The 15,682-nt window shown below is 40.3% G+C and overlaps 1 protein-coding gene across 3 annotated transcripts; it reads left to right on the forward strand.

The window, feature by feature from the left end:
- Window positions 1–11,306: 11,306 nt before the first annotated feature.
- On the forward strand, window positions 11,307–15,541 carry LOC122078283. 3 transcript variants are annotated; one of them, XM_042644209.1, is made up of 2 exons: window positions 11,307–12,437; window positions 15,237–15,541. In XM_042644209.1, exon 1 carries the CDS (start codon window positions 11,456–11,458, stop codon window positions 12,428–12,430), a length of 975 nt encoding a protein of 324 aa, XP_042500143.1. In that variant the 5' UTR covers window positions 11,307–11,455; the 3' UTR covers window positions 12,431–12,437; window positions 15,237–15,541. The 3 variants fall into 3 exon arrangements, with proteins under 3 accessions (XP_042500143.1, XP_042500144.1, XP_042500145.1); XM_042644210.1 differs by having other exon boundaries at window positions 15,244–15,541; XM_042644211.1 differs by lacking the exon at window positions 15,237–15,541 and adding an exon at window positions 12,770–14,873.
- Window positions 15,542–15,682: the final 141 nt, after the last annotated feature.

Consider the following 15,682-nt stretch of genomic DNA (forward strand, 5'->3'; position numbering starts at 1 on the left):
TTAGTCCTAGTCCGCAAAGGACTATCTCAGATCCATAACCAATACATGAAGCTCCCATAGCTGAAACGATCTCCGCATTCATTTTCTTACTATAACTCTTACCATAATTAGACTCCTACCTGCAACAAGAGATGACAAATTGGGACTCTCACCCAACGATCGTCATCTTCAGCTATAAAAACCCAGGCAAACCTCTTTCCAGGGGATCGATCTTTTTCCATTCTTACTGGAACTATCTGTTTGTCAAGAAATCTGACATAGGCATCAGAGAGTCCCCCACTGGATCAACCCGATGCTCACTCTCACGTATTTATTCTTCTATGTAGGACACAAAGACTGCTTCAGTTCAGTTTCCTGATGCAACAGATTGGCACGGTCCATGGGAAACATTATTTAGGTCATCTACTCGCAGTAATGGATATGTGTGATAGACGTCCAGTGTATCCTCACCTCGTTCCTCAAGAAAGTCACAAGCAGTGTCTTTGAGCGTCATCTCACCCCTAGCATATGAAATCAAGGTGAGAGACATCTGATACGAATCTTGTCTACAAGGGGGAGAGCCTATGGAGGAAATGATACAAGTTCCACTATTCGAGAAGGAACCAGACCGAACGGTGTAGCTTGGAAGACGTGGAAAGTAGCAACATAACTTTCAAAGTCCTTCAAAGCCTTGTAACTTTCAATCGTATGGGCTTATGCACTGAACATCACCTCACAAGAGACTCTAAGGGGGTGTTTGGTTCGGTAAATCTTTGGGATGACATTCTTTAAAATGATAATTCTTAATTTTTGGAGCTGTTTGGTTCCACTAGATTGACCCTCATAAGTGAGCACCCTACTTCCCATGAATGACCATATTACAAATGATGTGTTTCAAATCTGAGTTTACCTCAACACTTAAACTCAGATTTGAGCAACCTTTTTACCACCAAATATAAAAGGAGAAAGCGGAAAGAAGTTCTCTACGAAAGCCAATATCTCAACCCACGAGAAACATGTACTAGCCTCAAGGTAGGGGTGTCAATTCCTAAACCTAACCGATAAAACTGGCCAGACCAAACCGATAACAACATGGACCGAATCGAACCGAAGCCTTATTGGTTCGGTTCGGTTTGGAGTATTGCAACCCCAAAACCAAACCGAATCGCACCGAAAATCAGATGAACCCGAAATCGAACCGAAACTGAAACCAAACCAGTAAGAAACTAAAACACTCCAAAATTCATTAAAAAAATCAAAATTTGCATAGTTTTGTATACATTTGTATGGAAAGTCAAATCCAAACTGGACCAAAAACCAAAACCAACCCGGTTACAAATCGATTTAAGAAACCGAAGACAAACCAAAACCAAGCCGCACCAAAACCGAAACCAGAATTTTCTTATTGGTTCGGTTTCGGTTTCAGCTTTCCCACACCGAAACCGACTCGACCCAGACCGAAACCGAGCCGAATCGACCGATTGACACCCCTATCTCAAGGCAACCAAATGATTTTTCAGAAAGAAACATAATTCAGAGGAATGTCTATCAAAAGATTGACATTCATATCCGATATATACACCATTTGATTTATCGAACCAAACACCCCCTAAATCTTCCAGTCGAGCAACCTTCCACTGAATGAAAGATCAATTAAAGCTGAGAAGTTTAAAAAGTCTTGCATGTCTTGAGCTTGAGAATGCTTCAGGCTTCAAATACGCATTTTAGTCTCCCCCCGCCCCCCCCCACCACAATCCAAGGTCTGGAAGTAAAGCTTGAGAGGTGATGTAGAGTTTGCCATTGAAGGGATTGTTAGCTTAAATATAGAAAAGTACATGAGCTTTGGAAATCAAGTGTGGGAAACGAAATATTAGTATGGAAGCACCAAGAGGATTGCCATAGTATAGTAATCTGGATGCAACTTTGCCAAAAAAGCAGAATGCCACGACTTCCATTCACAGCCGGGGAACAAACATAATGATCAAACTTCAAATCTCGGCATAAGGAATGAAAATCGTTCTGAATGGACTGAGTTTCTGATAAGAAAAGCAAAAGTGGTCGGTTATTGCCAACTAGATTGTGGAGTTCCTGCCTTGCCGAAGTCCGAGCCAATCCTCAACAATTCAATGACATTAACTTCATGGTTGGGGTGGTGGTTGAGAACGGCTAGCCACAGAAGCCTAAAAAAAAGTTGCATTCACAGAGTTAGTTCTTCCCTTTTTTTATGTTTTCAGTTGCTCCAGATGAGGATCCTTCAGAGAGGTCACGCAGGGAGAGTCTTCTCTTGTAGAACCTATATGGTGAAGTGGTGGGAGAACCTACAACAAGTACTCCACTGGACGGTGCTTGTGCTGGTGCTGGTGATACCTTCTCATAATTGAAAGGGTGCCCTTCTTGACGATTTAAGAATCGAAGGGCACCACATCAATATCCTTATCCTTAGTTTGACGTTGAAGAGGTGGAACCGACTTGCTGGTTGTTTCGGTCCATGTCCTTTCCCATGGTGTATAGTGCACAACCTGTTTTACATTAATGCCCCCCGCGCTTGTCCTGGATGGACCAATATATTAAGCCTCTTCACTATTTATCTTCTCTATTGTGTTTGAGAGATTATTCCCTCCTGTTTTCGTGTGCAACTCTGTCTAGTTGCCAACAAATCTTTTGTTTCCTTCTCCGGGTCACCTTCGTTGCCGTCCTGATCTTCTCACTTGCTGGACTCCGCCCTCTTGATCTTTCACTTCATTTCCTTTCCTGCACTCTCTCATCCTTTGTTCAATGTCTTTTTCCCAAAATATAGATGTGGAGATCGCAGCGATATTTTCTGCGAATAGGGCTACTTTTGCACCTACCCCCATGTCGGAGCCCTTCTAGGAGGGTGATACCATCCCTTATGTGGCGTTGGCTCCAATGACCATACTTCCCTCAGGAGTTGGTCCCAGTATTGCATGCCCGGTGTCCAGAGGGGCTTCAGGCCTGCCTTCATCTTATAAGCATCGGTTTTGAGGCCCTGAACTACATCAGGCATTTAACAATAACAGTCCTAGTCCACATTGGCCTAAGTTCCATATTCCTGATACCGTCACTCTCAGACGTCCATTGCCCATGAGTTCTCCTGCACACTGTCATATGGTGAGGTTGGTTTGTCCAAGGAGGCCTTCATCGGTGGTCTTCATTTTCCTGTCCACTCTTATCTATCTGTCCTAACTTCTGTCGAACAGTTGGTAGAGCTTGATAGGGTTTTACGCATTAGCTTATGAAATGGATCGAGCGACATCCCTTGGCCTGTTCCTATCCCTCCTTCACCTAAACTCGCAAGGGGTCATTGTGGTTAGTACTCGCTAAGTTTATGAGGAAAGCCCAAAATCATGGAGGGGAACCCTTCTTCTGTCAAGGAATGGAAGAACAAGTTTTTCTTCGCCTCTAAGGTCGAAGGTCTATCAGTCAACAATGTGTGGGCCGAACTGAATATCACTTTAGTGAACGTTCGCCCAACCTCAAGGGGTGTTGATGATCAAACCTTCCATGCATTGAAGGACTCGAGCCTCACGATTGATACAATCCTGCTAGGGATGAGGACTTCCTCCCCCCGGTAAGGCTTATTAGAAGGTGATTGTCATGCTAGCCCAACTACTCTTTCTCTTTTTTTTTAACTGACTTCAATCTTGTTTTCGTAGTGCCGTTGTCGTAACACGATCTAGGCAGCCTTTGCCTCCCATGAAGCATCTAACTGAAGTTGGTCACAGGTGCAATGAGAGAAGGAGACTGAAGTGGTCGATCCCCCTCATAATAGAAAAAAGGAGGAGATTGGTGTTGACCGCCAAACTGGTCGCTCGACACAGCACTGAAGCGGTGACGATGACTGGCATGGCCACCTTGGAGGAGATAGGGATGATTGCGGTGGCCAATCCATCAGCACGCTAGGACATGGGGAATGAACCCCAAAGCACTTCATCTGGTTGGGCCACCTAGCACGTGGAGGGTCTAACGACGGAGGGAGCTGCTCGAACTAGGGATTTTTCATTGTTCAACAATTCAGAGCAAGAGGAAACATGGCCTCTGGATCACAGAGGACTCTACTGCCTAGTGAGCCTTCTCGCCAGACCTTTTTTGGATCTCTTGGTCACACTTCTTTGAGGCATATGTTCTCCTTGGAGGAAGTGGAGATTGTAGAAGCCTAGGGATGTTGTGTGGCTATCAATGAAGAGACTTGTTGCAGATCGTCCAACGCAATAGCTACTTGATCTTTGGCAGAATTTCATAGTTGGTTACTGAGCTCACACTTGCTGCTTCTCCCTATATCTCCTGATTCTTGAGGAGATGTCACTGGAGGATCTAGGCTATAAGGGAAGAGTGACACTTGCTCTGGTGAGTTTTTTACTTGAGGTGATTTGGACTGCTATTCCTTTTTTTATACTAACTTCCTTTTTATGCAAGCCATGCCCTATGCTTCAGAGGCCTATAATTGAGCGGATACGCTAATCGAGCAAGTGAGCTCATTACAGGTCTCTACCATGACTAAGGACCAGTAGATCGCCTCCCTTTTCTAGCAGCTAGAAATGATGAAGGTCAAGGCCGAGGCAACTCAAGGCTCTCTTCTGGATGCCCGGGAAAGCGTGGTCATTATGGAGGCCAAGGTTGCCTTGGCTCTCGAGGCTAATGAGGTCGATAAGACTAGCTAGGAAGGGGAGAAGAAGGCTTTATAGGACTCACCCAAGATCTATGAGGCCGATCTGGTTTCCATTTGGGCTTAACTCAATGGGAGGAAACCTCTTCAAAACGAGTCCTCAAGGGAGGAGACCTGAACAATTCCCAAATGTAGCTCTTAAAAAGTTGCATGTTGTTACATCTGATCACAAAGTAGTTCTTCTACAGTCTTTTTTGTATACTCAAGGTGGGAAGAGACCCTTCAGCTTTGAGGCGTGTTGGTTCCTTGAAACAACTTTTGATGCCTTAGTGAAATCTGAATGGACTACTACTTATCATGGTTTCCCCCCCTTTTATTTTTCATAAGAAGCTCAACAATCTTAAGCATAAACTGAGAAACTGGAACAGAACGGGTGTTGGCAATATCAATCAACGAGAGGAACATCTTAGATAGGCGCTGAACATGCTTTATGATAAGGAAATTTTTGATAGAGATAAGCATTGGTATGCAACAGAAAATTATTGTAATGCTAATTTGAAACGCACCGTCATCCAAAAAGAGATCCTATGGCTGCAAAAATCCAGATTGGACTGGATGCACTTTGGAGATAGAAACACAAAATTTTTCCACTTGACAACTGTGCGGCGAAAAGCCAGAAATCTCATAGCAACCTAAATGTCAATGGGTTAAATCTCACTAGTAGAGAAGATTTGGGAAATGCCATCAATAATCATTTTCAAATCCTTTACTCTACTACAGCTCCATTGATGCAAGATCAGTATTTCGATGGTATTAGGGGAAGAGTTACAGAGGCAAACAACCTCAATCTGTTGAGACCGATTATTGGAGCAGAAGTATTAAATACTGTCATGTCCATGGATCCCACAATGGTGCCATGCCCAGATGGATTTCAAGTCATATTTTATAATAAAAAAAAAAAAAACTGGCCAATCATTGGTTCGGAAGTTATCTGTACGGTTATTAATTTCTTCAATTCAGGTACCTTCTCTAGAACTCTGAACCAGACTTCTAGTTTCTAGATTACAACCACTATTGAACAACATCATTTCATATCAAAATGGTTTCGTTAAGGAGAGAAACATACATGATAATATTCTCATTTGTCATGAACTATTGCATCGAATTAAACAAAAAAGGAGGTGAAGATTTGGCTTCATGTCAGTTAAAATCGATATGAATAAAGCCTATGATCATTTGGAATGGGGGTTTCTGGAAAAGGCACTGCAAGCTTATGGTTTTGATCAACAATGGATTAAATGGGTTATGTTCTGTGTCAAGACTCCTATGATGGCCGTTCTCTTTAATGGTACCCCATTGGATTACTTTCAACCATCGAGGGGTTTACATCAAAGCGATCCTTTATCATCATATATGTTTGTCTTATGCACGGAAGTTCTCTCTACCCATCTGGGGAAAGCTATGGTTGATAAAAAAATTCAAGGAATTAAAATCTCTAGGGGCAGCGAAGCAATCTCTCACATGGCCTTTGCAGATGACCTAATCCTGTTCGGTCAAGCAAAAACTCATGAGTTACACGCCTTTTCCTTGGTTCTTAGCGGTTATTGTTCTTATTCAGGCCAACTTCTTAACATCTAAGACCAAAGCTTAGTTCAGTCCTAATGTAAGCTCCTCTGTCAAGCGACTCATCGATGCCCGCCTTCAAATTACCCCTACTGCCAGGATGGATGTTATCCAAGTCGGATTGCCAAGCTCTCCTTGATAGAGTTTCTTAGAGACTCCAGATTTGGAAATTCAAATTTCTGAGTTTTGCAGGCAAACACACATTAATTCAATCGGTGCTCTTAGCTATTGCCCTTCACTACATGTCCTGCTTTAATCTCCCAATGTCAGTATTAACCCAGCTTGATTCCTTATGTCAAAAGTTCTTCTGGTCTAATGGGGAGACTAAACTTACTCCCACAGTTAGTTGGGTCGATATTTGTCAACCTAAAGGATGTGGAGGTTTAAATTTGAAGCTCTCTTCTGTCATGAACCAAGCGTTGCTGGCCAAACGCAGTTGGAAACTTCTAACACCCAATACTTCTCTTTGGGGTTGTCTCATGAAAAGCTGATATTTTCCACATTGCAGCTTTATGCATGCTCATTGTCCTACGCAAGCCTCATGAGGTTGGAAGTTGGTCATGAGTAGCAGTGATCTCCTCAAGCACGGGCTTTTCATTCAAGTTGGTAACGGGGTCTCTATCAACCCTTGGACCAATTACTGGATTCCAAATTGCCCTCCTTCTGCTGCTCCATTTCCTCTACCAAGTAATGCTCCCACCTCGGTCTCTGACTTTATGATGCGAGACATGCAATCTTGGACTGCTTCTTCTATATGTTATTAGTGGCCACACGACATTGCGTGGAGAATTCTTTCTATTCCAATTCCTCAATCCCCGACGTCAGATTGCTTTGTTTGGCTGGGTACTTCATCCGGTAAATTCAGTCTCCTCTGCTTATCGAATCGCCTTGGGTCCTTCATGCCATACTCCTAATCCTATGTGGCTGAAGTTGTGGCACTCTTATACCATTCCCAAAGTCCAATTCTTCTCTTGGAAACTAGCTAGGGGTAAATTACCTACTCCTGAGCTCCTTAATCAAAGAGGGTGTTTTATTAATAGCCATTATCCATGGTGTTCCTGGAATGGCACTAATGATCATCACATCCTCATTGGCTGCCCCTATTCTTCTCAGATTTGGCAAATGGCTGGGTTTCACAGTATTTCTGGATGGAGTAATGTAAGAAATGCTCTGATCGACCTCATCAGCTCTTCCCACAATTCAATGTCCAGCCACTTCAATTTATCCTTCATTCCCAATTTACTATGGTATATTTGGGCCTCTTACCTGGATAAAGTCTTCCGCTACATAAAAATCCTTTTAAAAATGCTAAGGACATGACTAAAGCCTTTCTCTATCGCACTTCATTTCCTCCTCGCGATCGGCGTACTCCGAGACCATAATCCTGGTCCCCTCCTACTCCCGGTTGTATTAAAATCAATGTTGATAGGGCATGCAAAGGGAACCCAGGATTTGCAGGAGTAGGTGGTGTCTTCCGAGACCATAATGGCATTCTCTCTCGGAATTGGATGGAACTTCACTTGTGTGGCAGAGGCATTGGCAATTTTCTACGCTCTCTCTAAAGATGGCAGCTACCCTTGGATTGCAGTCGATAAGGATAGAAGGAGATAATCTTACAATTATCAATATTCTGGATCATAAATTCAACGCTATTCCTTGGCATATCAAGCATATCATTGACTATTGTTAGACCATGCTTCAGAAGTTTACCAGTGTCTCTTTTAATCTTATCTACAGAGAAGGAAATGCGATTGCTGATCACTTGGCTAGATATGCGGCAGACCATCAAGATTCCCAACTTCGGGCAACTATTCCTTCTTCTTTCATTTCTTCTACTCTACATTTTGATGCTTCTTGTGTTTGTTTGTTGCATGTAATTTGAACTTTGTTTTAAAATAAAAAAATAAAAAATAACAAATTATATTTTTAATCATCATTTTAAAACCATTAAAACTCCAACAACATTTCCAAGTGTTATTATAGTGGTTTGAAAATATTAAAAAATTATAACAAAAAGTTTTAAAATATTAAGAATAAAATACTATAGGAGTGAGCTCACTTGGGAAGTAGGAAGTAGGAACTATTTAAAAACAAAATAAAATAGCTTATACACGGTCGATCATAACTCGTAAAATTGAAATAGGCCACAAGTTCTAACAAGTGACGTACGTATCCATATTTCATATAATTGTCAGACCATTAAATCATCTGTTTAAAAAAAAAAAAAAAAACGGTGGATGATTGCACGCAATTCTTAGATAAGATAGCGATCTAGCATAGATTAGCAAGAAAAAAAAAAGAAAAAAATATAAGATAGTGACGGAAACCATTTCTTAAGGCTATGTTTAAAAGTTGAGAAAAAAAATTAATAAAAATATAATCAGACAAAAATCATAATGACAAAATCAATGATTTTGTTAGTTGTATTAATCCCATATCGATTATGAGTAGGACAATCCCTTTCTTTGTATAACTTGTAAATACCTTCTCCTATTAGATAGGTCTTTGAAAATAAAAATTTACAAGTATAAGGTGGTTCAGTCTACTCACTTAAATCTAAGGTGTTAGCTTCATATTCATTCTGAGTTGGACAAACCATTCCATTTCCTCATATACTTATGAACACTTCCTCCGACGGCTATCCAAAGATTAGGAGGGATGAATCGTTGGCGAGATGCCTCTGGAGTCTGGACTTCGTAACGAAATGGGATTTGGCTCCTCTATAGTGTGGGGTGAGCCATACATCGTCTAGCTCACCCCAGGATTGTGATACTTGGACTTTATTGATCTTGCGATGTGGGTGGCTTAATCCTTAGGGAAAAAGATACATCAACGATACACCATATCATCTTCTTAATCAAATCCCTGAGAGATGGATGCAAAATTTTAAATAAAAAAATAGGGTTTGTGGCACGGGAACTTCCTCTCTACCTTTGGCGTTCATCCCACCGTCTCTAGTCTGCTGTCGGCGTTCATCTCGCCGTCTCTAATAGCTGCCGACGACTTCTTCTTTCTTTGTACAACCATCGTCTGGAACGTCCTCTTGCATTGTTCGACAGACAAACTCTATTTTAGTTGCAAAAACTCAATCTGGTAAAACCAAAATGGCATGAACTGGATGCTGGTTTCAACCTCACAGTAGGAAGGTTTAATGGAATAAATTTCAGAGGGTTGGATTGCCTTGAATAAAGAGTTCACCCTCATGGTATAAGGAATAATGGAGGAGGGGTGAGGGAGATCGAGTCCACGCAGTGAGAGACTGTTAGGTTGTCAAAACAGAGCATGATATCAACATTGGTGAATAACTAGAAGGAAGTAAATACAGGTCTGCAATGTTCTAAAACCCTATTTTTATTTTTTCCTTTTTTAAATATTGCATTGATCTGAAAGGGTTGTGATTATAAGAAAGTGATGATCGCATCTTCAAATATTGAATGAAAGTAAGAAAAAATGGGTTCGGCCATTGAAGGATTTTATAACACTATAGACCCATTACAAGCATAAGCATGGGGCTAAAGCTTTCTCTTGTCGCAAATGTGGAAAGGCTTTTGCAGTGAGCAAGGATTAAAGTATCGGTATCGGTCGTCGTATCGGTCGGTCAAAATTAAGATACGTATCGGAGGGTATCGTATCGTATCGGAGATACACTAAGATACGCTAAAGATACACACATAAATGGATAAGAAACATTTTTTTAAATACTTTTGCATAAAGAATTTGTTAAAAAAAACTATTGATAACGTGTATTATGCATAAACACTAAATTGAGGGTATCGTAATAAGAATTCAAGGTCTGTAGTTGTCCCATAAATGTAAAATCCTTGTTCTCAACCTTGATTTCCACTTTAGTTAGAGAGAAATATGGCTGACATCAACTTTGGAACAAAAACCCTTCAAAAAATCGTTTTTTTTCTGAAAAATTACCCATATTGGCCATTATATGACCGTAGCGCCTATACGTATAGATACTCACCGATACGTACCGATATATATATCAATACTCACCGATACGTACCGATATATATATCAATACTCACCGATACGTGTTGATATATACCGATACGTACTGATCGATACATACTGATACTCACCGATATGTATCAATACATACCAAAACGTATATTTTACCTCAATTTTATATTTTTCATAGGGTCGTATCGAGGCATATCGTATCGTATCGATGTGTATTAGTGGTGTATTGATGCATATTGATATGTATTGTAGGATATATATCGATACGAAATGATTTAAAAAATTCAATGTATCGTATCGGTGTGTATCGTATCGGTAGACTAAATTTAAGATACGTATCGGAGGGTATCGTATCGGAATCGAAGATACTTAAAACCATGACAGTGAGAGAATATTGGAGAACTCATGAGAAGAACCGCGGGGGGGGGGCTTTGGTTTTGGTTTAAATGAAGTATAAAACTTACTAGTTCCAGACGATGATCGCATTGAGAAAAGAGAAGTTGTCGACGACCCATTAGAGACAGCAAGACGAACGCCGACAGCTTATTGGGGACGGTGGGATGAACGCCAAAGGTAGAGAGGTTTCTGCGATAAAAAAACCCTATGTTTTGTTTTAAAAATCTTGCATCAATGTAAAAAGTTACAATAATGAAAAAGTGATACAGTGTATCACCAACTTACATGTTTCCCTAAGGATTAAGCTACCCACACCATAGGATCAATAAAATTCAAGTGTCACGTCCTATGATAAGCTAGACGATGTATGACTCACCCCGCGTTATAGAAGAGCCGAATCCAACGAAATGGGCACTTTGCCAGTGCGAAATATAAGCATCTATTCCTATAGGTTTTTTTTTGGTAACAGTCCCTATAGTTTTTTAAAAGCTAACAAAACGGGAATGCGCCCGTACACAGGTGGCACACTCAAGAACATCTTCCACGTGGCTAGGAAGAGTAACTGCTTATACTCCTTATGATCATAACGTTCCGATGATGTTATGTTTGTTAAGTGTGAATATTTGATACCAATCTAACGATTCATATTTGAGAGTACGGAGTCTTCAGTAGGGTCTAAATACACTTCATGAATCCATGCAACTCTATCTCGATTCTAGAAACGTCGTCGTCGTCGTCTCTTTTTGATCCTTTTCTCGCCCGTACCCTCCCAAACCTTTGTTCGGCAAAACCATCTCTCTCTGCAACTCTCAAATTCTCTCTTTCTCGAATTGCTCGATAGTATCTCTCAGTTATTCGTTCATGGCGACGATTCCACCACTTGATTTCTGTGGAGTATTAGTGGAATCGAAGAAGATCGTGAACGCCCATTCTCGCCATTTCTTGGCCCTTTCAGTTCTATTCCTTCTCCCTCTCACCTTTTCTCTCATATTCTTCTCCACTGTTCGACATGCCATCGCCGAACCAGGACGAAATTCCGCTCAAACCCTACTCCGTTATAGCCCTGAACATCGATTGTTCTTAAAAACCACGGGTTTGTCTATGATCTATGCCCTCACGATCCTTACCTTATCTATCTGCGCTGCAGGAACCATCACATACAGCGTATACCATGGATTCTTCGGTCGGCCGGTGAAATTTGCATCGGCTATCAAATCTCTTTCGAATTCTTTTCTTCGTCTGTTTGTGACGTTTATCTGCTCGCAAATAATCGTCTTGGCGATCTCTTTTGCCGTTGGTGTCATCGTGTTTTTGGTGATTAAAGGGATTGACTCTCTAGGGTTTCAGATCTCGCCATCTTCGCCTTACATTTTCGCTGCTTATGCGATTGGCTTGGTGGCTTTGGGTTCCGGATTGTTTTATTTGCAGGTGAATTGGGCTTTGGCTTCTGTGGTGGTGGTGGTAGAGTCGAGTTGGGGACTGGAACCGTTGAGGCGAAGTACTTATCTGGTGAAGGGCATGAGAGGGATTGCAGCTTCTCTGTTGTTGTTCTTCGGCTTGGTTTTGGGGATTACGGTGTGGACTAACTGGGGATTCGCGGTGGCTCCGGGCGGTTTGAGGGATTGGATATTTGTTGCACTGACCGTTATTTCTTCTGCTTTGATTATGATGTGCGTGCTTCATAGTGTAGCGGCGAATACAGTGTTGTATATGTACTGTAAGGCTTTACATGGGGAGCTTGCAGGGGAGATTGCAGAGGAGTTCGCTCGGGAATATGTCAGTTTGCCCTTCGATGAAGAGAAGATTCCTCATATCGTTCATGTTGCCCAGCCATGATTATTCTGTAAGTTTGGAGGCTTAAATATTCTCCTTTGTCTTGCTTTGCTCTGTATCTTTTCTTTGTCACTGTGATGTGATGCATATATTTAAGATTTAAATCCAGTGTAAAAGTTTGGAATTTGTATATATTAGTTCTTTCCTATTTCGAAATTGGTCCTGCCTGTGAATGTTTTGTGACTTCTGGCTAGGGAATTCGGATGGTAGAAACCAATATATTAATTAAAAAAAGTAATAATAAGTATAGAATTCTGAATGTTTACTGCGGCTTTTCTTTCTTTCTTGATGATGCAAACTTCACAAGAATATAGGGCTTAGTTGTTGTTGGTGTTGTATCAGGTTGGATGTGGTTACTTGGTTCTAAAACAAGAGGTGAATTGCAATATCTGTATTTTAAGTTAACATCACTCGTCAGTTTGAATTGGAATAGCTTTTCACAGGGTTTTGATGCAGTGTGTCAATTTTGAGTTATCTGTCTCTGTAGAAATTGTGCAGTGGCACTTTAGTCTGAAAGAGAGAATATTAGTTGTAAAGAGGAAGTCTTAAAAAGCTATGTACGGTCTTGGGAAAGGCTGTAACTTGCAAGTGTTCCATAGCAGAAGAAATACCCAACTTAATTGGATTCTTATTAGGAGAAAAACAGAGGAAATAATGTTATTGGAGTTTTGTAGGTTCTAAATTTTGGATTATAATCCTTCAATAGCGATCTGAGTGATTCTGGCTTGGTTTGGTCACCTAACATAACAGTTACATAATTCATGCTACGATGGCATTGCAGAAGTGCATTTTGAAGATGCTTTATAATGGTCAGCTCAGTTAACCAATCTGGGAAGAAGAACCATACTGTGTTTTGTTGAATGTTTTCTAGCATTAGTCATCTGTTATCAGTGTCATATATCTTCATTGGAAGCTCCATGTCAGCTGTAACAAGACGACGACGACGACGACGACGACAACAACAACAATGATGACGACATCCAAAACCTTATCTCAACTTAATTGGGTCTTCTACATGGAAATTTCATGCTAGGACGAGCACAAGCATTTATGCAAAAAGATTGACGGGTTATGGCTAATTATAATAAGTGCTGGTTGTCAACCTAATGCACCGTTACAAATCAGCCATAGGATTTTAATGAAAGACTATAATAAGGTAATGCCTGTCTACCTGACATACCATATAGGTCGGTCAAGCCAAAGCATTCTACATACATTATATTCACCACCAAGACAATCAATCACCCTACCTACTTTTATGAAGGCGGAATGAAATAACGAATTCTTGACAACCCCGCTAAGCTTGAAAAATAATAAGAAATCAAAAGTTTGCACAATAAGAAAATTTTCTTTACATTTTTGTATCAAGCCATATTTAGATCCATGACCCAATGACCATCTAAGAGAACTATATAATTCAACCATAATAAGAGTTGTTAACACTAATCCCCCTGAAATAAAATATTTTGTATGGGTCATTGCAGAGATGTGGTCCAGATTTACTGACCGTAAGGTGATTGGTCAGTTCAGTTGGTGCTCAGTTTGTTCCTTGAGTTAAGCCTCAGGTTGATAATCGGTGTAGACTCATGCAAAGTGGTTTTCTTTTTCTCTTCCTTATTGAAAATACTCTCTTTTGGGGGCGGGGGTTGATGTTTGAATTAGTCATTCTATGAAATTTGTCTGGTGGCCATTTAATTTTGATGCTAATCAGATTATAGATTGAGTATTAATTTTGGATTTTTAGGGACAAAGTTTTTTGTCTGAGAGGTGCCTCTGCCCCACAGACACAGAGGGCACACACAATGACCACCTTGCCCCTCCTGGGGCTGTGTCTGGGAGGACAGAGAACACTTGCCCTTAATTTTATTCTTAAGCAGTGTATCACATACTTCACATGTCTTCTCCCCTTCTGGAACATGCAAAACTGTATGTGTGGGCATTGTTGTCCTAACTTGACAGTTGTGTTGCGTTTTTATAAACATATCATGTGATTTATGAGAAGTTACCTGTGCAATGTATGACTGAAGCTACAAGTGAAAGCAAAATTCAGTGTTTGAAATCCATAAATGATAAGAGTTTTAACTTTAGACCTTGTTGAGTTTGTAGAAACTCTCAGGACTAGGATATTCAATTACTGCTTACTTGCTGTTCTTTTCTTCCCTACTCATTAGAGTCTCTTTTCAATCACTGTAGCAGAAAATGATTGATAAAAGAGAGTGCCAGTTTCCTCTGAGCTTGTCAAATTATGTTTCTTTTCTTTTTTCCGGTAGTGTATTCACTGGCCTGGTTCTAGGATAATGTTTCTCATTCATTTCATAAAATAGCTACAGTTCAGCTAAACTAATTGTTCAATTAATTCTCAAAAAAAATGTTTTCCAGAAATTGTAAGCCCGCCTCTATGATATGATATTTTAAAGTTGATGTTTAATTAATATTGTTATTGAAATGAGAATGTTCTGAATCTTAATTCCAAGTCTGTAAGAGAGATGTGGTCATGGTGCAAAATTATGATAATCCGAACTCAAAACAGCTGAACTTTGACAATAAAGTTGAGAATGTCCCAAAACCCATCTCTTGAGCATAAGGCTAAAATGTAAATGTGACAGGTTATTGATGTTTGTAGAAATATCGTCTGCAGTCCAATGAGTTTCGACGCTAATGGCCTTGTTTTTTAGATGGGTCTTTAATGAGAATTATAATTCGACAAGGGTCGAGCTTAACCGGGGAAGATGAAGTCTCTCTGGTAGAGGCAAGTGAGGGGTTAAAATGGGTTTTAAAATAACAAAAACCTTTCTTGTTGGATTTGAAGTGTACAGGTATCATGCTCACAAAGAGAATTGGGTGATTAAGAATTGGAGAAGGTCTGGATTCGCTGAAGATCTGCCAACTCTTTAAAAAAAAAAAAATTAAAGAATTTGATGGTGCTCCCCTGGAAGATTCAGTTACTAACCATATGAACTATGCAATATTTTTCAGTTCTTTTGGAAATTTTACTGCCAGTTCAAATGTGTATTGGAAGAAAGAAATCTTTGGAGCTAGGATTTGTAGTTGTTGGTGTTGTTATATTTTCCATATCAATTGGTTAGTGAATGTATGTGCATGTCATTGGCTTAATCTAGACTTTGTGCTGATTTTCATTCCAAAACATGTATGACATGATCAATTATGATTCCAAAATCATTTGGGAAGGTCATTTTTTTCTTGATGAAACCAAGGAAGATAACAATTAATGAACAAGTCACTGGATTTGATGCG

Source organism: Macadamia integrifolia, chromosome 5, assembly GCF_013358625.1.
Source record: "Macadamia integrifolia cultivar HAES 741 chromosome 5, SCU_Mint_v3, whole genome shotgun sequence".
NCBI classification, from domain to species: Eukaryota; Viridiplantae; Streptophyta; class Magnoliopsida; order Proteales; family Proteaceae; genus Macadamia; species Macadamia integrifolia.